The sequence below is a fragment of the Tiliqua scincoides genome, chromosome 2 (assembly GCF_035046505.1).
Source record: "Tiliqua scincoides isolate rTilSci1 chromosome 2, rTilSci1.hap2, whole genome shotgun sequence".
In the NCBI taxonomy this organism is placed as follows: Eukaryota; Metazoa; Chordata; class Lepidosauria; order Squamata; family Scincidae; genus Tiliqua; species Tiliqua scincoides.
Window position 1 is genome coordinate 32890359 of NC_089822.1, and position 23076 is coordinate 32913434.

General features: G+C 43.8%; 1 protein-coding gene across 1 annotated transcript in view; it reads left to right on the forward strand.

Annotated features, from left to right (window-relative positions):
• Positions 1 to 6110: 6110 nt before the first annotated feature.
• The window catches only part of ZNF366 (zinc finger protein 366), a 35981-nt gene continuing 19015 nt past the window's right edge, over positions 6111 to 23076 (forward strand). The window contains exons 1-3 of the mRNA XM_066617909.1: positions 6111 to 6261; positions 20159 to 20228; positions 21711 to 23023. Of these exons, the coding sequence (XP_066474006.1) occupies positions 21722 to 23023 (1302 nt within the window). The 5' untranslated portion in view covers positions 6111 to 6261; positions 20159 to 20228; positions 21711 to 21721. The remainder of the gene's footprint in view (positions 6262 to 20158; positions 20229 to 21710; positions 23024 to 23076) is intronic.

Consider the following 23076-nt stretch of genomic DNA (forward strand, 5'->3'; position numbering starts at 1 on the left):
GTAAATTTATTCAAATTTTAAATGTAAATTAATTCTTTCTTTCCCTGGCCCCCGACGCAGCATCGGAGAGATGATGTGGCCCTCCTGCCAAAAACTTTGGACACCCCTGCCTTATACAACATGTTGTCTGAATTATTAAATGATTTAAAAACACTTTCTTGCATTTAGGAACTAGATGTCAGGGAGAAGTGTTCTTATAGGCTGATGGGTTCTGAGCTGTCTGTGACAGATCAGGAGAGAGATCTTGGGGTGGTGGTGGACAAGTTGATGAAAGTGTCGACTCAATGTGCGGCGGCAGTAAAGAAGGCCAATTCTATGCTTGGGATCATTAGAAAAGGTATTGAGAACAAAACGGCTAATATTATAGTGCCGTTGTACAAATCAATGGTAAGGCCACACCTGGAGTATTGTGTCCAGTTCTGGTCGCCGCATCTCAAAAAAGACATAGTGGAAATGGAAAAGGTGCAAAAGAGAGCAACTAAGATGATTACTGGGCTGGGGCACCTTCCTTATGAGGAAAGGCTATGGCATTTGGGCCTCTTCAGCGTAGAAAAGAGGCGCCTGAGGGGGGACATAATTGAGACATACAAAATTATGCAGGGGATGGACAGAGAGATGCTCTTTACACTCTCACATAATACCAGAACCACACTAAAATTGAGTGTTGGGAGAGTTAGAACAGACAAAAGGAAATATTTCTTTACTCAGCATGTGGTTGGTCTGTGGAACACCTTGCCACAGGATGTGGTGATGGCGTCTAGCCTGGACGCCTTTAAAAGGGGATTGGACAAGTTTCTGGAGGAAAAATCCATTACGGGTTACAAGCCATGATGTGCATGTACAACCTCCTGATTTTAGAAATGGGCTATGTCAGAATGCCAGATGCAAGGGAGGGCACCAGGATGAGGTCTCTTGTTATCTGGTGTGCTCCCTGGGGCATTTGGTGGGCCGCTGTGAGACACAGGAAGCTGGACTAGATGGGCCTATGGCCTGATCCAGTGGGGCTGTTCTTATGTTCTTATGTTCTAGCCAATTCTCTCCCTCATGTGCTAGTTTTTCCCCCTATGAAGTTTTGTTTTGCTGTTCAAGGAGCATTCAGATAGATTTCCCCTACATGAAAGCTGTACAAGACCTCTCAGTGCCTGAAGTGATATGCCAGTTGCTAACTCCATTACCTGTGATGTGCCAGGCTTTGCTCTTCCCATTTCCTGGATTGGAAAAAGAAGAAGGGAAATAGAATGGAAGTGTAAAGGAAAGCATATCTGCTAGAGTATCTCTGACATGCAGGATAGAAGTGGGTGCCCTTGACAATTTGTTGTCTTGACGCATCTACCTCATTTGGCCTTATGGATGGACTAGTGTTGACTACAGTGCACAGTGGTACAATCTAGAAACAGTTTTACCATATGATAATTGTGTGCGTAGATCAGGCCATAATCAGTAATGTATCTGCTCAGGCTGCAACAGATTGAGAGGTGAGACAGCAAGGTCAACCCAATCAGTTTGGTGGGGACCAACTGCAGCTTGGCTCCTCCCCTCTCAGAATGCCTCCTCCTCAGTGGCCATTCCACCTGGTCATTCTAACAACAGTTGTGTATTTTTGTGCTTGTTTTTCTCCTCCATCCCTTTCTCCTTTTGTACTATGATTGTAATTGTAAACTTGCAGGCAGAGTCTCTGTGTACAACTCCTAGTGCAACTAGGAGTACAACTAGGAGTTGCAACTGTGTACAACTCCTAGTACACTAGTACACTCCTAGGGTACAACTCCTGTGTACAACTCCTAGAAAATTTAGCCACTTTATAAGCAAACAAACATCATAGATTTCTAAAACATGTTCACAATTTAGCCCAACTCAAATACAAGGCACAACTATCACACTTCAGTGTTTGGGGTTAATGAAAAAAAAATCATCATAAATATAACTCGCTGTGAGAGTCTTCATGTACAGAAACTGGTGTTGGGCTCTGTCACCCCTGGACAAGCCAATGCGGGAACTCCTCTTCAGGGCACATAGGCCATGACTGATGCTTTGTATCTCTCATGGCCCCTAGATGCTGGCATGCTTCTTCTAGCAGTGCATGAAGGTGCAACATGGCCAGAATCATGCCCATTGGAGGTGACAATATTAATATGACAATATTAGATTTTCTGTCATTTTCAATGAAATAATTTATTACGCTTTATTTTTTATACTCATATATTGCCATAAGTATAACAAGTATTTAGGGAGCAAGATTTATTCTTAGAAAAGAGTTTGATAAAAAAAGGAAAAAAAATATACTAAATTAACTGACACATTTCAGGGAGTAAATATTAGCTTCCACATCAGAATACTTCTATTTTGCTTTTTTTTTTTTTTTAACTTTAATGGAATCCACTCACAACTTCCCTCTAGATTTATAAATCTTCAACATAGCAAGCTGCCCGATACTGATCAGACCATTGGTCTGTCCAGCTCATTATTGTCTACAACAGGGGTCAGCAACCTTACCCTTTAAAGAACATAAGAACAGCCCCACTGGATCAGGCCATAGGCCCATCTAGTCCAGCTTCCTGTATCTCACAGTGGCCCACCAAATGCTCCAGGGAGCACACCTGATAACAAGAGACCTGCATCCTGGTGCCTTCCCTTGCATCTGACATAGCCCATTTCTAAAATCAGGACGTTGCACATACACATCATGGCTTGTAATCCGTAATGGATTTTTTACAAGAGAGAAACGTCTTCTCTTTTAACCACTATCTGACTTAATTCCTTAATTTTAACCTCTATCTGACTTAATTCCGAACGGAGAGGCCGTTTGGGCAGCGGTATCCAAGTATCTGCCCGAGCTCTTCTGCCATGAAGACAGATGCAAAGAACTCATTCAATTTCTCTGCCATCTCTCAGTCTCTCAGTCTCCTTTTATCTCCCCTTTCCCTCCCTCAACATCCAGAGGGCCAACCGCTTCTCTGGCGGGTTTCCTGCTTCTAACATATTTGAAGAAGCTTTTATTATTCCCCGTAATGCTGCTGGCCATGTGTTCCTCATAGTCTCTCTTGGCCTCCCCTATCACCTTCTTACATTTCTTTTGCCACAGTTTATGTTCCTTTTTATTCTCCTCATTAGGGCAAGACTTCCATTTACGGAAGGAAGCTTCCTTGCCCTTTATGGCCTCTCTAACTTGGCTGGTTAGCAATGCGGGCACCCTCCTGGACTTAGTCAAGCCCTTCTTCCTTTGCGGTATACACTTCCGCTGGGCCTCTATTACTGTTGATTTGAGCAATCTCCATGCTCTCTGTAGAGACTGGACTCTTTTTACCTTCCCTTTCAAAGGGGCCAAGCTTCCGGCCCAGAGAATCCAGTGGGCGCTATTTTCGCTGGAACTACCCCGTCCCACCCAGAAATGCCTCTGGTCCTCCCACTCCCTCCTTGCCCACTGCCTGTTCCCACTGCTGCCTTACCTGCGCTACTGATCCAGGCCCATTTCAGGTTATTTAAAGTACAATGGGCCCAGCTCAGTTAGATGTGCTGGGACAGGAGGAGGTCCCATAGTTAAGTCCTATCTATGCTGCTGCACTCCAGCCATATTTGCTTTTGTCACTTCACCTGTAGTAAAAGTTTTCCAACCCAGGGCTTAAAGATCTGTCCTTCCCCAGTGGGGAGAGCATGACCAGCAGTGTTTAAATAGGTGTTTTTACATAGTGGTGTGACTATTATGAACCCTTGCTGGGTACTGCCAAGGGCAAGTAGCATGCTTTAACACAAACACCACTTCAAAAACCTGCAATACTTCGAGGCCTATTGATACTGTTTTATTTATTTATTTTTAAGCTAGGTAATAGCCATCTATGTGCTAATGTACCTCTTTAAAATGCCTTTTGGTTCCCCTTAGAAGTAAAATTGACTTGACCAGAAGCTGCTGGTGTATAATCAATTTAACATTCGTTCTGTGGAATTAAAGGCCCAATCCTAGCTTCAAGATATGCCATGCATCTCTACATATGCCAGTGAAATGACAGCCCTGCTGGTGAAGATGTTCCCAGTAGACAGACACAATATGGACATTGGTGCAACATCAGAAAAAAGCCAGGTGTAACTCAAAGTCACCCAGTTGCCAGCAAAACTCCACCAGCGGAGAGACCAAAACAGGGAGGTCATGTCATGCAAGGGATGTAGGAGGGACATGGGATGGAAAAGGAGGAGTTGATGTAAACCATATCATAACCCTTTCTGCAGTTGACAGACATGCCTCCAACTCTAGAAAAACACTATGCCAACAACAGAGCTGGAAAATGTAGGAGGAACCCCATAGGCAACAATGGGGGAAAGGAAGAACAACAGAAAATTGCAACTTTTGTTGTCACACCCCTGCTCTCTCCCTCATGATGGATCAAAGAATAGAGGGTACATCTGGCAGCCAGTCACATCACACCAATCCCCATACATAAACCCCTGTCAGGGACACTATAGCTCAAATGCTCAGAAGTATGACATGGGGCTGTAGTTCGCCACACCATCCAGGGTGGTCCTGTTTTGCTCGCTGTCCCCACAAGGCCTCTGAGTTAGCTTTGGGGAAGCGGCTGATCATCACCCTTGGTCTTCCTGTGATGCCACAGGGTAGTCTTGCCTCCCTGGAAGCAGCTGGGTCTCCTCTCTGAACCTTTCCCAGGCAGTTGCTCCCTGAACCTCAACCCAGCCAGCCTCACTTCTAGCCTGTTGAAGCTTTTTGAACTTAGCAAAGATTCTGTTGTCCCTGCCCCACCTTTCCTGCTTTCCTGCCCCATGCCCTCTGTCACTTTCTCCACCCCCTCACCAGGCCCTCCCACTGGGGATATTGCTCCACCCCTTTCTTCAGAGGAGTGGGGGATACTTGCTTTCTTGTGGTGCAACACAGGTGCTCTTTTCCCTCGGGCTCTGAGGGCTCCCAAGGCCCAAATAATGCCTATGCCATGTTTTATCTCCTGCCCTTGTTTCTCCTGTGGCCCTGTGAGGGACAACAACAGATCCAGGCAGAGGTTTTCAAGCAAAGGCTGGACAGCCACTGGTCAGGGATCTTGTAGTAGTTGTCAGCACTGAGCAGAGAGCTGGACCATATGACCTCCAAGTTTGACCTCCAAGCTGGACCATATGACTGCCATGACTCTAATCTTTTGTGATTCTATCCCTTGGGCTAACAATTTGAGCTTGTTGAGCTAACAAAGTGGGTACTTTCTGAAGGCACATGCTTTCCCTCCCTGCATTATATGCTCTTTCCATGCAAACAGTGCTGCATTTTCCTGCCATAGGAAAGGAAACTGTCCCTCCTACCCACTATGTGAAGGAAAATGATAGGAGGAAGATTTGTATTAGAGAAGAACTACACATCACAGTAAAATCCACTTCTAAGAGGCAGTGCAGTTCAAGAGGGAGCAATTTGCAGCAGAGGACAGGTTGGAGGGAGTAGGTGCTTAACCCTTTCTCTACCCAACCCATTCTCCCTGCAAGTTGCTTTTCGTCCTGTGGGGTTCTGAGATCATATGGGTAAGGTTAAACATTACATACAGATTGCCAGTGTACGTATAATGTGTAGTTGCACCCTTATGCACAATCTGCAGTTGTAAATCATTTCGCTTTATTAACATTAACAATAAATGTTAATAAAGTGTGCACGCAAACATTTTTTTTTCTATATATGCATTTATGTTTTAATTGACACTGAGGCAGTACAGAAGTTTGATTTGTGAGCACCAAGCTCTTATTTTTCCATCTTCAGGATCGGCTTGTGTTTTTTTGCTGCCTCTATTTTTAAGGCAGTTAAATGTTTTTTCTGAGCATCTTAGTCCTAAAGCGAGAATCTACATTTGGAACATTGTGTTTGTTTTGATGGCATTCCACCCATTGAGTTATAAATTACACCCTATGAAATCCATCATAAAGATATAATACTTGAGGAATTTCTTTTGGTTTGGTGATATTTATTTTTCCAAACATTTTGTTTGAAAGAAAATGAGATGGTTATCTGCCATTTCCTTATTTTTTTGCAGGAAAGCTAAGGGTTGTTGACTTCCTCTCCCCTCCCTTCCTTCCTTCTTTCTGAAGGTACAGAACTCATCTGAAAGAAGAAAAAAAAAAAGGAACGAAGTGATTGTTCCTGTTCTCTTTCTTAAGTCATTTGGAACACTGTCCCTCCTCTTTTGCTAAATTCACTGCCGTTCCTACACAAGAAGTAACAGAGGCTGCCAATTAGTGAGCAGGTACAGACTTTGGGTCAGCCATCATTGCCGTTATCAGCTATTGGTAAGTTAACCTGCCAAACATACTTAATGCAACGCGAAACTTTAATAAATGAGAGATATCAGATACGTGCTTTAAGGGTCAAAGAAAATGTTGGTTTGGGACAGCAATTATATATATTTTACACAGTTAGTGACACTCCAGTTTTCTATACCAAAGCAAAAAACCTAAGATAAAGGAAGGCTGCTGATATATACGAAAGTGGAAGGATAAGGATACTTGGTATGTTTAAGATTGTTGGGACTCCTTATTTTAAAGAATTCTTCCCTGTTTATGGACACACAAAACACAATAACTATCCTTAGGACAGAGTATTATGGCTTCACTGATTGCAATGAACAATGCATCACACAGATAGCACCACACTATCTTTTCTGATCTGGCAAATCAAGTTCATATAGTTGTTTCACTTCTGTGAAACTGAAAATTTCTCAAGGATTTATTGTTTCCAAAATACTGGGAAAGTCAAAGAGATTTGGACAAGCAGAAAGATTTTCCACATACTCAAGATCTGTCTTGCCATATTTGGGTAGGGAAGACATTCTACTCCAGGTCTGTCTGGCCGATAAGTTGTGTGTATGTGTATAGGGAGAGCTGCCTTCCCCAGGACAGTTTAGTTTGGTTCGCCTCTAATGACTTTTGAAACAATTTGAATCAATTTGCATGTGGCGTTTTGAGGTCTGGATTCCGTAGGCTGATGTGTGTGGGACACTAAATTGCTTATGGCTCCCTTCTAATTCTATGACATAGAAGAAAGCTATGAATGTAATATATGAATAGTGCATTTAATCTTAATTATTAAGACTTCAAGTATCTTAGTTCCAGAGCACAGCAAGCCAAGGAACCTACCAATCCATATCGTGAATAGTGAAAGATTTTTGGAACTCCTTTTCTATCAACACAATGGGATTGCATTGTTTTGCTTTCGAGGATAAGTGACGTTTTTCTGTTGAGTTCTAGTTCCAGTTTTTAAAAGTTTCAAGTCACAAAGTTCTAATAAGTTCTAGTCCCAGTTTTTAAAGGCTTCAGGTCACAAGGTTCTGTACGTTCAAACCCTGATCATGCGCTGCCATGTCTTGATCATGCACTACCCATGTCTTGCTGCCTGTTTGGTTATCAAGATGACTAAATCAAAAAGGCAACATTTATAGAGGATGATGCAATGAGGATGTAAAGTGTCCATAGGATATTGAAGCCCCAGACTTCATGACACTCAGGGGTCATAGGGTGGTGGACTCAGTAATGGCATATTATAGGCATTGAGCCATGTTCTCATTAAGGCTGCAATTGTAAACACACATACTAGATTGTAAGCTATGTGAAACACAATGACACTTCCAAGTAAATATGTACACGCTTATTCTGCACATGCAGTATCAATTATTTCTGCTCCAGCAATTAGGCACTCATTCCTTCCATGAAATTGAACATTCCTCTTTTTCAAAAAGGGGGTTTTAATCAGTCCATCAAATAGTTATATACTGACTTCCCAAACTCAGACAAGGTGCCCAGAGCAGCTAAGATCCATGTAAATTTAAACAATAATGTAATAAATTAAAACCACAAAGCAACCACAGAATAATCAGAGCATGGATGTTCAGAAATAAAATTCAAGTTAACCCAAATTGTTAACCCAAGGGCATGATGGAATACAAAAGATTCTAACCTGATGGTGAAACCTGCCAGGAGGTTAGAGATGCAGCTCTCCCCCTCTCACTTGGGACAGGGAGTTTTACAGACTGAAAGACACCAGCAAAGAAGACGTTTTAATTATGTTTGTCAGATGCCTTGAGTCATTCAGCAACTGGAAATAAATTTCAGAAATGTTAAAAATAAATTAAATAAAATGCGCCTGGTCATCCCTTAAGATCCTAAGCATTCTTGCCAGAATGGCTTCCTATTTTACTGGCTTCCTACGTGACATGGTTGTGCCTCAGCTGGGCAGTGGCATTGAGACTGTGGCATTGGGGAAACAGAGGCCCCACCTTCACTCTTTGCATGGCATTCTATGGTCAGTTTTTCCCACTGAAGCCATGGAGTGTTTAACAAACCAGTTTATGGCAAGAAATTGATGTGTCGCTGCTTTGAGGTGCTAGTTATGACCTTAAACAACTTGGGACCTGCATACTCCTCCCAGCCTTCCCACCCTGTATGCCCCCATAGTTCTTTAAGGCCTTGCTTTGGGTGCCCTTGCTTCAGAGGCATGACAGATATCCACTTAGAGCAGGGCCTTTTCGGTGATGCCTTCCCTTTGGAGGCCCCTTTCGCCTTATCCTCTTCAGTAGATTTTTTAAGACCTGATTTTTCTATCCAGCATATAGGGTGGAGGAGATGTTGGCGAGATTATTTAGCTGTCATTTTTCAGTTGTGGTGTTTGCTTTTGTTTTCTGCTGCCTTTTTAGTTAGTTCTTATATTTGGTTGTATTTCGATTGCTGTTTTATTGATTAATTTTGTTTTATTACCTTGGTAAGCAAGAAAGGTGGAACAGAAAATGTGTGTGGGTTTTTTTTGGTTTGTTTCTAATCTGCCTCTGAAGTGATCCAGCTACCAATCTGGCAACCATTGCATCAGTACCAAAGAACTGCAGGTTTGGATACATCTTAATATAAATTTCCCTTCAAAGCTAATAGCAGCTGGAGAGTTTGAATTGGGGCCGCAGCACAGTTAAGTAAAGTTAGATCCCCCCTTCTGTGTGTCGCCTGTAATAAAATCAGGAGTTCTAATCACAAAACTCTCATGTGGTGCAATCCAATATACATCTACTCAGAAGTAAGTCTAACTGAATTAAATGGGACTTACTTCAGGCAGAAGCAGAGCTGGGGGAGCAGCATGGTAAGTACAGCATGCTCCGCAACACGTTGTGTAAGTGGCCCCTCCCCCTTGGCATCGGAGCTATTCGGGGCAGCAGCAGAAACGTACCATCACTGCACTGAATGGCTCCAACGCTAAGGGGAAGGGACGCTTACATAGCGTGTCGCAGACTGTACTTACCACGCCAACCCCTCTCTAACTCTGCTTCTGCTCTCAGATAAATGCGTGTAGGATTGCAGCCAGAGGCACATAATTTGGCCTTTTGTTTGAAATTGTGATTGGAATGCCTACCTCTTAAGATCGACTTCTTAAATAAACATCCTTTCAGTTGACTGCAGCCTTTTTATAGTGTGTGTTTTAAAGGAACATAAATCTCCATGACTGATTGATTGGGGTTATTAAGCTGCAACCCAATATGCACTTACCTGGCTAAAGTCCCATTGAACTCATTGGGGGTTGCATCTGAGGACATGCATAGGGTTGTACTGTAAGTCACTTTTCCAAAACAAATGGTTTTGGTGATGTATAAAAATAATCCCAAGCACATAGGTACATAAGTTTCCTGAGAAGCATTGGGAGATGAGGCTCAGTTCAAATCCAGGATAAAATATTAAGAATCTTGGGTCAGGCCAACAGATGGATCTGAAAGATTGAACCTTGTTCACAGCGGACATCTTAAGCAATACAGTTATTCACATTAAAGGTGATTTCTAATGTTTTATAACAGATTTCCAAAGGTGGGCCTCTGTTTTGGCAACCATTCAAGTGTCTGCTTTCCAGTGAATACTTTACTATTATTTTTGGTAATATTTTATTAATATGTTGTTTACTATTTTCTTGCATTCACGTAGATCCTTACACGCAATACAGCCTATACCAACAGTTTATTCTGAAACATGTTCCTGAAACTGAAATAATTCTGCTGCAAAATCAAAGGAGCTGTTCCATTAGGGGCTATTCCGACATGCCTCTAAGGTCACAATATGGCCAACGGTTGGGTTGCTTATATTTTGAATAGCAGCCCTGGGAGGAGGCATGTCAGATAATGGGGGTGCAATGGCTGTTTGAGGGGCATTAGGAGTATTCCCCAGTTCCTAGTCATGCCCCCACTTTGCACACACTATTTTAAACAGAAAAAACTTCTGCCGTTTAGAAAACAAACAACCCGCTCACTGGTCCACATTTCATGGGCCTTTTGGGAGAGCAGTCTCCATTAATGCACAGTATAAAGAAATGGACTTCTCCAGGCAGATCATTCATTCATTTATTTAAAACATTTCTATCCAGGTTCTGCGTCTGTAAGCAGCCACAGGGCAGCTATCAACAATATAAAACAAAAAATTGTAAGAGATCAAACAACAATCAGCAATCAGATAAACAGTTAGCAAGACCTAATCAAAAACTCTTCAAGATCCACCACAGGCACCTTCCTGACTACTAACTGTGTATCCAGTTGACCACCTAGGGGAGGCAATGAAGCACTTGTGCATATTATTGCAGACAATTCTGAATTGTCTGAGGCCACACTGAAAATACAGCAAGAGCCTGCATATGCATACTAACTGAAAGTATGTCCCAGAACTAAGGTTATGTTCCTTAAGGTTCCTAAGAAAATATTCTAGCTGCAAATAAATGGGAGGGCTTTGGGGGAAATCTCAAGAGGACTCTCTTTCTTGGTTTCTTTTTTCACTTATTCTCCACTTATTCATGGCTTCCTGCTCCCCAGTATGCTGCCTTGTTTCTTTTAACTTCTGCTCAATGTCAGTTTTTCCCTTTGGCTAGGTTACCATTACCTTGTATATTGTATTGGCAACCTTCAGTCTCAAAAGACTATGGTATCGCGCTCTGAAAGGTGGTTCTGGCACAGCGTCTAGTGTGGCTGAAAAGGCCAATCCGGGAGTGACAATCCCTTCCGCACCGGGAGCAAGTGCAGTCTGTCCCTGGTCTGTCTCCCTGGCTATTGGCCTTCCTTCTTTGCCTCTTAGCCTAAGACTGTTGGCAAAGTGTCTCTTCAAACTGGGAAAGGCCATGCTGCACAGCCTGCCTCCAAGCGGGCCGCTCAGAGGCCAGGGTTTCCCACTTGTTGAGGTCCATCCCTAAGGCCTTCAGATCCCTCTTGCAGATGTCCTTGTATCGCAGCTGTGGTCTACCTGTAGGGCACTTTCCTTGCACGAGTTCGCAGCAAACTGGGAACCATGCCCTGAATGTTATGATGTCACAATATCAGAATGCAGGCAGGAAACATTGTCCTCATTCAGAACTGGCCTTGTGACATTTGCAAGCCAAACTGAAACTGTTCCATGATGATATCACAAAGCCAATTCAGAATTAAAATACTACTGCCTCCTCCTCACTCTGAACTGGCTGCATGGGAGGTGATCTCAAAACCAATTTAAACAGATTTGGCAAAGTGAAGATTTCATGAATCAAATCCAGGGCGAGGACATTGCCATAACTCAGAATCAGTGTCAGGAAGTAGATTACAATGAGTATTTTTGCCTGTAATTCCTCCCTCCCCCTAGATCAGGGGTCTCCAAACTTTTTGGCCAGAGGGCTGCATCAAATATCTGGCGTGGTGTGGAGGGCCGGAAAAAAAAGTTTAAATATAAAATTTAAATAAATAAATTAGAGATGGAACTTAGATGAGTGAATAAATGAATGAATGGGCTCATTCATTCAACCTCTCTGGCCCTCAGAACACCCTCCAGGCACAATCAGAGCACAGTTCTGATCATGTTCAGTTGAGTGGGCCAGAGGCTTTCAGGGGACAAGAGGTTGGCCGCGGGCCGAAAAGAGGCTTGCTGCGGGCTGCATCTGGCCCCCGGGCCGGGGTTTGGAGACCCCTGCCCTAGATCAACAAAAAGTAATTCTTCATTTGGCACAGACCTGTCCAGAATACACTACAACAGTGAAAATGATTCTAGTTCACATGCTCAGTTTCATATGCCGCATATACTCATGGGGAACAGTCCATGCCAGAAGCAACAAAACAGCCCACTCATGCACTTTTTCTGGAACAGTGAATGCCTCTTGTGCTATCCAACATGATTACTGTACCTGTACGGTTGAGCCAACCCTGGGCTGCTGAAGCCAGCATCAGCTTTTTTGCATTCAGCATCAAACCTTAAAAGGGTTGTGAAATATTCAGTTCCACTTTAGTGGTGTGTGTATAGGAACTAAATGAGGATAGGAAGTGATTCTTTTTGGGAAAATGCTCTTTTTTTCTGTAGTCTAAATCAGTACCTGAAGGTAATTTCCCATAGAGAAGTGAGTTGTCAGTCTGCCTTTCCATCCCCACATCCAACAACCAGGGGGAAACTCTGCCACAGTCTGCTTCCTGCTTTCAACCCATTCAAGGTCATAGACATTAAGCAGCTGCCTACCAACTTTCAGGTCAACACCAGTCATCATTTATCAGATTAAAACAATGCAAAATATGCTGCTACAGAGGCAGCCCAATACAGTTTGGCTTCTTTAGCTACTATGGCACCTTGTGACATTGTGGCTATGTACTTGTGACCTTCTGGCTATGTACAGATAATAATTTTCAGAGATTTGGAGGTGGGCTTTTAGAGTCATTATTACATTGTAGTTCATTTACTCAGTTTTCCTGTCCTGTCATGGTCTTGGATCAAACCAGTTTTGCAGCTTGGTGAAGCACTGGAAGTAGATCCTAATTGCACTGTGACAATAGTTCTAAGTATAGTTGTTGCAAACAGTTGATGAAGAGCACCTATGAAACTTCTGGTGATCAGTAGCACACTTTAGTAAGGAACGGCTGCAATCCACACTTACATAGGAGAAAGCGCTGTTGACTATAATGGGACTTACTTCTGAGTAGACATGCATAGGATTGGGCTCAGTGCCTTTACATCCACTCTTCTGAATGTCTGCATATCTTGTATTATTATGGATACCTTATAAAGGAAAAAGAAAGTGACCCTGTTGTCACTGCTGACAACACTCCTTACTCCATTGGTAACAATGTTCATTCCTGCCCAAGTTTGGTGCAGTTTTTTAAAGTATCTTAATTTTTTTTTAAGTAGGTGAAGGATGTGTGCATATCCATTCTTGATCACGAAGTTTTTAAAAGAAAAAAAAAATATTCAGGCAGAGCCAGCCCATACATGAGGCCAGCTGAAGCTGTTGCCCTAGATGTCAGATTGGTGAAGAGTGTCCACCTCTGGTTGCCTACTTGACTTCTCTGCTTCTCCTTCTTCCCCCTCCTGGATTGGAAAAGGAAGAGGGGGGCAGAGGAAGAGGAAGTGTGAAGGGGACAAGAGTGCTGAGTTAGAACATTGGAGAGTGGGAGGCAGTGGCATAGCTAAGGGGGTGCAGAGTTGCACCGGACATCAAGCTTTAGGGGAGCAACAAGCTGAGCTTGACTCTAGTGACCAAAATCGTGAAAATCTTGGTATGTATGAATAATACCATCATGTTATATATCACTGGAAAGGTAATTTAATGCAGAATGCTATGCAACAAAAAGCACTAGAATATCTGTATTCTATCAAAAGTTATGGCCAATTAACCAGAAAATGAAAACACAACTGCCTTGTGGAACAAAAAGTGGATTTGCTTAACTCCAAACTGACCTATGAGACAGATTGTTCTGAGTGCCAATGTGATATTATTATAATACAGCATGGAACCTATAACTTTTTATTTATTTACTTAATTAGATTTGATTTTGCCATGCAGGGGGGCTGCAAAATCTTCTTGGACCCTAGGTAGCAGATATATGCCTTAGCTATGCCACTGGCTGGGGGAGGCAGCAGAGCAAGTGGGTGGTGAGCTGCTGTGGTGAGGAGGTGGGTTTCTCCCAACACTCACTTTTTAAGAAGACCAGGCGTGACGTCACTTCCAGTTGTGACATCACTTCCAGAGCAACATTTTTAGCTTGGCAGCAGGCTACACGATCATTAGCTATGCCACTGGTGGGAGGAGTAGAGGTACATCACCGGGCAGGGGGCCAGCGTTTGGTATGCCTCTTCAGGCATCATTTCATTTAATTTTCGGAAATCCTTTTTTGTTTGGTTGTGCCATAGACAGCTCCAGCACATTCCAAACTATTTTCTCTTTTAAAGTATCCCTTCAGAGTGAAACCGACTAGATCAGAAATTGGTTGGCATCTGTGGCAGGATTCTACACATGTTTCCTCAACAGAAAGTTTCACTTTGCTTAGTGGGATTTATTCCTGTGTAATTAACTGCAGGTGTACTCTTGCCAATGTTATCTCTGCATTGACTTGTGAAGTTCTAAGTCTGGTCAGTAATTAATTTTCCTGGGTTATCAGTTTGAGAAATGAGTGAGGGGTGGTGGAATATACCCACTCAAACCCATTTTCTATAGAGGTCTGCTGGTTCATTTTGTTTTCACAGTAAACTCATTTTCCACATCTTTTTTGTTTCCAGGGAAGGCATTTTCAACAGTCAGTCAGCATTCCTTAGGTGGCTTGATTCTCCAAATATTCTTTGGTGGTTGCACAGATACTTTATGAGTATTTTGTAAACATGTGATACTCGCTACCAAAATTTATCTTCCAAAGATTTGGTAACATCTGATAGCTGGCCTATAGTAGCAATCTACTGTATATTTGACAGAATCTGATAGGTTAAATGGTAGCCATAATCTGACAGATTCTGAAATATAAATTCAAATTCAATTTCGTAATCTTTAATATTAAATTCATTGATACAGGTCCCAGTCCTCTTGGGATCCCGCACTGCTGGAAGGAGTGTTCTGGCAATGCAAGGTCCTTTATGGTAGCATGAAAGCTGGGTTGCTGTCAAGCACTGTCGGGCCACTGCAAATGGCAAGAGGTGCAGCACATGTGGCAGGGGGTCTGGGAGGCTCCACAGGCATTTGTATGTTGGCAACGAGGGAGGGCCATGGGAGGGGAGGGGGAGTAATGAGGTGTGTTTGGGGAGGAACCAGGGCATGTATCAGGAAGACAGGGGGTGAATCCAGCAGCAGTCACATACGTCAGACCACATACCCAGCCCCTGGCTCTCCTCAGACTTGCACCAGCTAAATGGCTGGCATAGGTCCAAGGAGACCTATAGGCATAAGGTTACCCATAGGGTAAGTAAAATATATTACCTTTATTTACCTCCTGCAGACTCTGACCGGTTGCCCCCTTTGCCCCTTCTGTTGGCATGGCTGCATGCCATAACGTGGCAGGGCATAGGATTGGGCGGTCAATTAACTAATAAAATTCACAAATTTTGAATTCTGATGTTGGATGACTCTGAAATGTAAATGGTTTCATTTCAACTCTACCTTATTTATTTTATTAGTAAATTTCTACCCCACTTTATCTCCCTGAAGGGCATTCAAAGTGGCTTACAGCATAAAATCACCAATAAAAACCATCTACGTGGCACAATAAGGCAACATTTTAAAAAATCATATTAAAAAAACCCAAAACAATCACACTTTATGCACTGTAATACTGACAGCCCAATCCTATCCTTCCCCTTTCCAACCAATGCAGCTTCGTTGAAGTGTCTTGCACTGCATCCTGGGGGTGGGGGAGTCCTGGAGTTCATTACTGAGGTAGGCTTCTGAGGCTCAGATGGGTCTACTCAGACCTGAGCCAGCGATGTTGCTGGTGAAAGCGATATCCTGGCTTGGGGAATCCAGGAAGGGGGTTTGGATTTGACAGATGTTGCTGCCACCGAACCCACCTTTTTCCTGGACCTGATCTGCCCTCTTTCCCATTCTGCCCACCCTTTGCCCCCATTCCTCCCTTCCCCTGCCCCGCTGCACCTCCTCTTCCAGCTTGCCTGGCGGGCCTTCACAGATTCATCACTGCATGCAGGGCTGTTCCAGCCTTCCTGCTGATGCTTCAGCAGTGCACAGTTTTGTATGCTGCCCGAGAAGTATATATGACTGCCGTAAGGCGGCCTCCGCTGGTGGAACATTCGTTCTGCCAGCAGATTCACCCATAAGAGTTGAACTATAATACCTATTATATTTGCCTTGTTTTGCAAGCATTAATTATATAAAATCCAAGGTATCATTGATAACAAAACTGGCAGTCTCTTAAAATAGAATATTGGATCAATTTGAGATGAAATAACCCATTGACCACAATCCCAGATTTAAAGGGAAGCCTTCCTGCTTAAATGCTTTGTGAATTGGGCTACAAAGATGAGTATACCAGAATGGGGTGTTATGTAGGTTGCATCATAAGCTTTTTTTGTACAGAGTCAGACCACAGTCCATACATCTCAGCATTATCTGCATCAACTAATGCTATTGGTTTTGGTGGTGTTAACTTTCAAGTAAGCGTGCTAAACTCTGCAGCCTTAATTTCTAATTCGTGATTCGGCAGTGAAACTTGCAATAGGAAACAGTTGAAGGGGTGAACCACTTATCACGGCACTTGCCCTCTTCACTTCACATCTGACACTGCCTGTGGGGAGATTGGAAAATTGGACATTTCCCTGACACTGCTTAAAAGTTTATCTGCATGTGTAGATTTTTGAGTGGTTTCCAAGATTCTGACTTTAAGTGACTGTATTGTATTGCAAAGCAGTGATGTGTTATGGAGCATATGAGCATAAGAAAAGCCCTGCTGGATCAGGCCAGGCTTCTCCTCTCAAGTATACATACTTGGGGGGGGGGGTCTTGATGGAGGCTCCTAGTCAAGAAGCTTCTTGAGCTGCTAACATTTGTTAACCCTCTTTCTAAGCGCTGCCTCAGGGACTGGCTCTAGTGCCACGTCCATTCACAGCACCAATTTCTAGTCTTGGAATGTAGTTACCCCTGAGATCTACAGAAAGAGCAGAGGAGGTTGCACTGGCATTGGTGCTGCTCTATTATGCCAAAAGGGCACTGAGTGCATTAAATTGGAAACCAAAATTAGAAACAGCAGTCACAGAACTCCTGTGAGTAGATGTATCAGACCGAAAGGGTAATATGATGCTAGGTACACATTTGATCTTCCCCTGGGGGCTGGGGATAAGAACAGGACCTCAGACTGGCTGTACTTGTCGTAAGAGGCGACTAAACAGCCACCGGGTAGATGGGACTCATTAGCCTGGGAACGCAGCTCATCTGAGAGAAGGAAAACTCTGATCCCAAACCTCCACTGCCTTGTGGCTACATCCAGTTATGGAAAAGGTTTAAGGAGTCAACCTCGAGGCAAAATCCAGAGCTGGAGTCCCTGAGGCAGTTCATGGCTGAACACAATCACATTCTGGCAACTCCTGTGACGCCGCTGGAACCAACCGTATTGGCCTCTGCCTTTCCATTGGACCATTTCAGCGACATGGAGAGGGGGGATTTGCTGCATGGGAAACAGTCTATCCTCCATATCTACTTTAGCCAGGTTTCGTGCACTAGAGAGGACACTCTGTTCCAGAACCACCATTCAGAGCACAATACCATAGTCTTATACATACATTGGCAACCTTCAGTCTCGAAAGACTATGGTATCGCGCTCTGAAAGGTGGTTCTGGCACAGCGTCTAGTGTGGCTGAAAAGGCCAATCCGGGAGTGACAATCCCTTCCACACCGGGAGCAAATGCAGTTTGTCCCTGGTCTGTCTCCCAGGCTATGGGCCTTCCTTCTTTGCCTCTTAGCCTCAGACTGCTGGCAAAGTGTCTCTTCAAACTGGGAAAGGCCATGCTGCACAGCCTGCCCCCAAGCGGCCCGCTCAGAGGCCAGGGCTTCCCACTTGTTGAGGTGCATCCCTAAGGCCTTCAGATCCCTCTTGCAGATGTCCTTGTATCGCAGCTGTGGTCTACCTGTAGGGCGCTTTCCTTGAACGAGTTCTCCTTAGAGGAGATCCTTTGGGATTCGGCCATCATCCATTCTCACGACATGACCGAGCCAACGCAGGCGTCTCTGTTTCAGTAGTGAATACATGCTAGGGATTCCAGCACGTTCCAGGACTGTGTTGTTAGGAACTTTGTCCTGCCAGGTGATGCCGAGAATGAAAGATGCCAAAAACAACACATTTGATCACTCCCCTGACCCAAATTCTAAAGATGATCTCGGAGAAGAAATCAGATAGGCAGCCAAAAGCAAACATGTTGCAAAAAAATGGGTCACTTCAATTATCATCCCATATTGACTGGGAAAAAATGCATTTTGTTTAGACTGTGGTGTATATATTTCTAGATGCAACAAAGCTGCAATTCTGCATACACTTTCTTGAAAGCCCTACTAAGCACAATGGGTCACCTATCCTCTCATCCGCAATATGACTAACAGATCTAAAGCACAAGCATTTACGGCACAATCCTATGGGTTACAGACTAGGCAGGTTTGTTTTAATCAAAACAAAGGAAACAGATTTATCAGAAAATTTAAAGTGAGATAAGAAAAAGAAACAGATTTTATATTTGAGATCAAAAGGCAAAATAAAGAGATTTTAATGAAGACTTCCCTGATTTAAATTACCCATTTACAATTTGGCATCTTCTTGGCACCAGAGAGAAAAGACCTTAGAAATTAACCTTGTCATAGCTGGACAGCAACATGGCTTGTGCACTGGCTTGGCTAACATCTTTCAACTTTAGCTAGCTGGTCAGCTATCTTTATTTTGGGAAGCCCAGCTCCCCACCCCCCACCCAGCACTACTAGGTTGATTTGAAATTAATGGATATTCAAATTTCTCACTCCCACAACAGGTGAGAGGACAGGACCAATGACTAGGTGAGAGCAGAAACCTAGCTGTGGTTTAGAAAGTTTTTGGTCAAGGCAATTGTTCTCTGGGGAAATCAGACATTCATGAACTTCCATTGTCTATTTGGGTGGGGGGAACTACCTGTGATGTGTGATCTAGAACTCTGGACAGAAGGGAGAATGTGTCAGGCTGATTTATAGGTCAGCCTGAGTCTACATACTGAACGGTTATTTTGGGAAACAAAGGGGGTTTTCCCTGGAGAAGGACCCTTGTTCATGGCAGGAATCTCGCATACAGTCTCAGAAGCTGGATGCTACCAGAATATACACAAGTTTTTACATCTATGAATTACATGTTATATTCAAGAATGTGCAAAGCAACTTGCAAAAAGCTTAAAATACAAAATAATTCAAGAAACCCCATGAGAAAGAAAAACCAACAAGAAAATAATCTGTACAATTTACAAAGCAGACGTCAGCAATTTTCAGAGAACAAAAATGTTGTCCATTGATGACAAAGGGAAGGAAAAGAATAAGGGCGATGACGTTTCCTAAATTGAATAATAATAAATAACATTATTATGCTGAATAATAATTAATCAATAAGAGAGGAATGATTTAAAAAAACTCCCGCTTTGCCTGCAAAGCCAGCTCCAGATTTGAGCGGGCCCCTTAGCAGTGACCTCTAGTAGCCCCCCATATGTTTCTTTCATTCTGGGTGGCCAGGTGTGGCACCAGTGTTCCAGCTGGTAAATGCTATGTGACATGTGTCATCTCCCCACCCCTGTGCCCCATGTTGCAATGCTACACAGGGTAGGCACAATGAGGAACCAAACATGATCGTCAGAAGCCACTGGCTAAGCACTCTTGTTGCTACTGCCAACCTGCTAAGAACAAAAGAAGCCCACACCTGACACCAGCTGGCAGTCACTCATAGCTGCCCAGGCCCAATTCTGCCCAGGACAGCAAGACAGGTGCTAGCAATGCCTCTAGGGGCACTGGGCCTTGGCAACTGCCTAAGAATGCTGGGGCTGATGACAGCCCTGTCTGCCTACCCTTGCAGAAGTTAAAGTGGAACACACAGGAACCTAAGGCAAGGCTCCAACAGATCTTAGTATATGTGGACATGCATATCATAGGGGGATAGGTAGCATGCATTTGTCATTGTGGTTCTTAACCCCGTAGGGGATGTGGAGACATATACCCTTTGAACAAAGCTTGTGCTAAAAAAAAACCCAAACAGACAGGACACAAATCCTTCAAACCTTCTTAAGGGTATATTAAAAAACATTCCAGACAGCACACTATGTCCTGAGACAATTTTATTATAGCTTCCGACATTGCTCCATAAAACTGTAATAGAACATTGAATTTAAAGCAACTCTATCTGTATTTTGACCACAACCATAAGACAGTTCAAAGAATGATTGCTCTCTATCTATCCCTTAGACACCAATGCCTTCTGGACCCTCTGCAGATGCATTTAGAGCAGAATTTGGCACAAAGGAGTTGAATTAATGTAAGTACAAATGTTGCACTATTGATTCTTTTGCTCAATGCACATTTATTCAATCGGCATTGTACAGCAGGCCAAAAAGCTAATGCGTGCTCCAGGCTTGATGTCAGTTACTGGACAGAAGAACAGAAAACCCAATCTTTGAAGGGCATCTCCAGGTGGCTTTGATTTAAGAAACTGGCTGTGTTGCATCAGCATTAGCCTCACAATATGTTTTCTGATCCAGCAGCTGATAGGGGCCTATGCAAGACTGGTACAGGTGTCTGCAGCTGGCGTCTCAGGGGTGGGTGGGTGGGGGGCAGGGCTGGGACCCAGCTCTTATGCCAGATTCCAAGCCCTGTTCCTAAGCAGCACAGAGCGGCTTCAAGTCGCTCTGCTCTTCTCTGACTTTTCTCACCTCAGGAGGTGGCGCAAGTCCAAGGAGAGCCATTGGGACTGCAGTGGCTTACCTAGGGGTAAGAGGAAGAGTTTCTCTTTACCTCTGGCTGAGCCACTTCAGGGCCCTATTTTGCACTGGATACAGCACAGGCCTCCTGGCCCGTCTGTTCCAGTGCAAGTTAGGATTGCGCTGTAAGTGAATGAGAAGTCTCGTTTCATATTAAGTGTATGGCACAAAACAGATGAAGCTCATCCCTTCTTCCTCCTTTTCCTCTTTCCCATTTCCTATTGAATTCCCAGATTGCACACACCTTTGTTCACTGCAGTATTAATGGGATTCTGCATTGAAAGTTTCAAGCGGCCCAGTTCTCCCAGGTTTCCAAAAGAGTCCCCCTGCACCTCTGTACTCAAGGCCCCATATTGCTTGTGCCTGTATCACTATCGTTAGTAGCTTCTCCAGCCAATACCAACAGGCAAGGTGGTTAACCCTATTTCAATAACAGCTACTGGAGGTAGCAGAGAGGGCTTCTAATAAGAAGAGTCAGGACACAGTCTCTCTAAATTGGTCCCTTCCAGGCCCTGCAACTGACTTCTGTTCCTGTTTCCAAAATCCACTTTCCCTGAGACAGCATGTCTGTGTGTCTGTGAGTGCACAAACAAAATAAATGTGCAGAACTGAAGTGGGAAGTAAATATATCACAGTAAAAACTCATAGTGTTGGTGAGTTAGCTGGACTGATGTGTTACAGCCAGAATATGTAGATTATATTGTATACCACAGTATAAAATACACCTGTACCTTGCACGAGCCCATACAGGTTCTCTTTTAAAGACAGAAACAAGGCATCAGTACTTAAACTCTATAGGCAGAAAGACTAATGCTTTCCTAGAAGAAAGATCTTTGATCTTTAAGCTTTGACCTTTGGTCCCAATCATGACAATGATTTGTTGTGAATATTCAGTGCTTAAGAGAAAAATCTCTGTGTAGAGTCCAGTCACCCATAACACCTTGGAGTTCAGGGGGTTCTAATTAAGCACCAAACAGTAGCTGTATGGGCTAGAAATTAGAAAGAAGAGAGTTTTAAAAACTGCTACTTTTTATTCAAAGGCCGTTCAACAATGCAGGAGGAATTACATGTGATGAAGAAAGAGGGCACTCATTTCAGCATGGACAATACACAAACTCTTCCCTTTTCTCACTGCTTGGACCCTGTTGTGAAGTCAGACCTCCCTTCTCCCCTCGACAAAGAACTCAGATCACAGCTTGCCCAGTTTGGATATGGTCCTGCCCCTGACTTTCAGAATTTCCACAGTACCTTGGAAGGAGGATCTCGTAAACGTAAAAGCATGCCCATAAAAATGCCTTCCTCTGTCCCTTCAGGAGATCCCACATCCCCACTGCACCAGTCTGAAGACAATGCCCCTGGAGGTTCTCCCAGCCTTCCTTTGATATTCCAGCACCACACACAGCCCAAGTACAATGCCCACATGATCGACCTGTGCAACATTGGTTTTCAGTTCTACAGAACTCTGGAACACTTTGGAGCAAAGCCTATCAAGGAAGAGCCAATAACTCCTACCATCCTCTGGCCTGGCACCACCACATTCCTACAGACTCCTTATCCGTACTATCCCAAAGTTCACCCTAGCCTGATGTTTCCTTTTATTATGCCCCCAGACTTTCATTTCAGAAGGCCTTTCCCACTTAAAAGGCCTCCAGAGCCATCCTTCAGGAGGGCCGAGTTCAGCGAGCAAGATGAAAATAAACAGAAGGTGGAAAGAGTGGACGTCAACATTCAAATCGATGACAGCTATTATGTTGATGTAGGAGGAGAACAAAAACGCTGGCAGTGTCCTATGTGTGAAAAGTCTTACACATCGAAGTACAACCTGGTCACTCACATTTTGGGGCACAGTGGCATCAAGCCGCATGCATGCTCTCGGTGTGGAAAGCTTTTCAAGCAGTTGAGTCACTTGCACACTCATATGCTGACCCACCAGGGCACCCGGCCTCATAAGTGCCAAGTGTGCCACAAGGCCTTCACCCAGACCAGCCACCTAAAGAGACACATGATGCAACACAGTGATGTCAAACCCTACAGCTGCAGGATTTGTGGGAGAGGTTTCGCTTACCCCAGCGAGTTGAAAGTGCATGAGTCCAAGCATGAGAATGGTCGTGATAATATTTGCATTGAGTGTGGCCTGGACTTCCCAACCTTGGCACAGCTGAAGAGGCACCTAACAACCCATCGAGGTCCTATACAGTACAACTGCACAGAGTGCGACAAAACATTCCAGTATCCAAGCCAGCTGCAGAATCACATGATGAAGCACAAGGACATCCGCCCATACATCTGCACTGAATGCGGCATGGAATTTGTGCAACCTCATCACCTCAAGCAACACTCTTTGACTCACAAGGTAAGTGTTTGCCAGGTGTACCAAAATGGTGGGCTACAGTAGGGTTTTGGGAA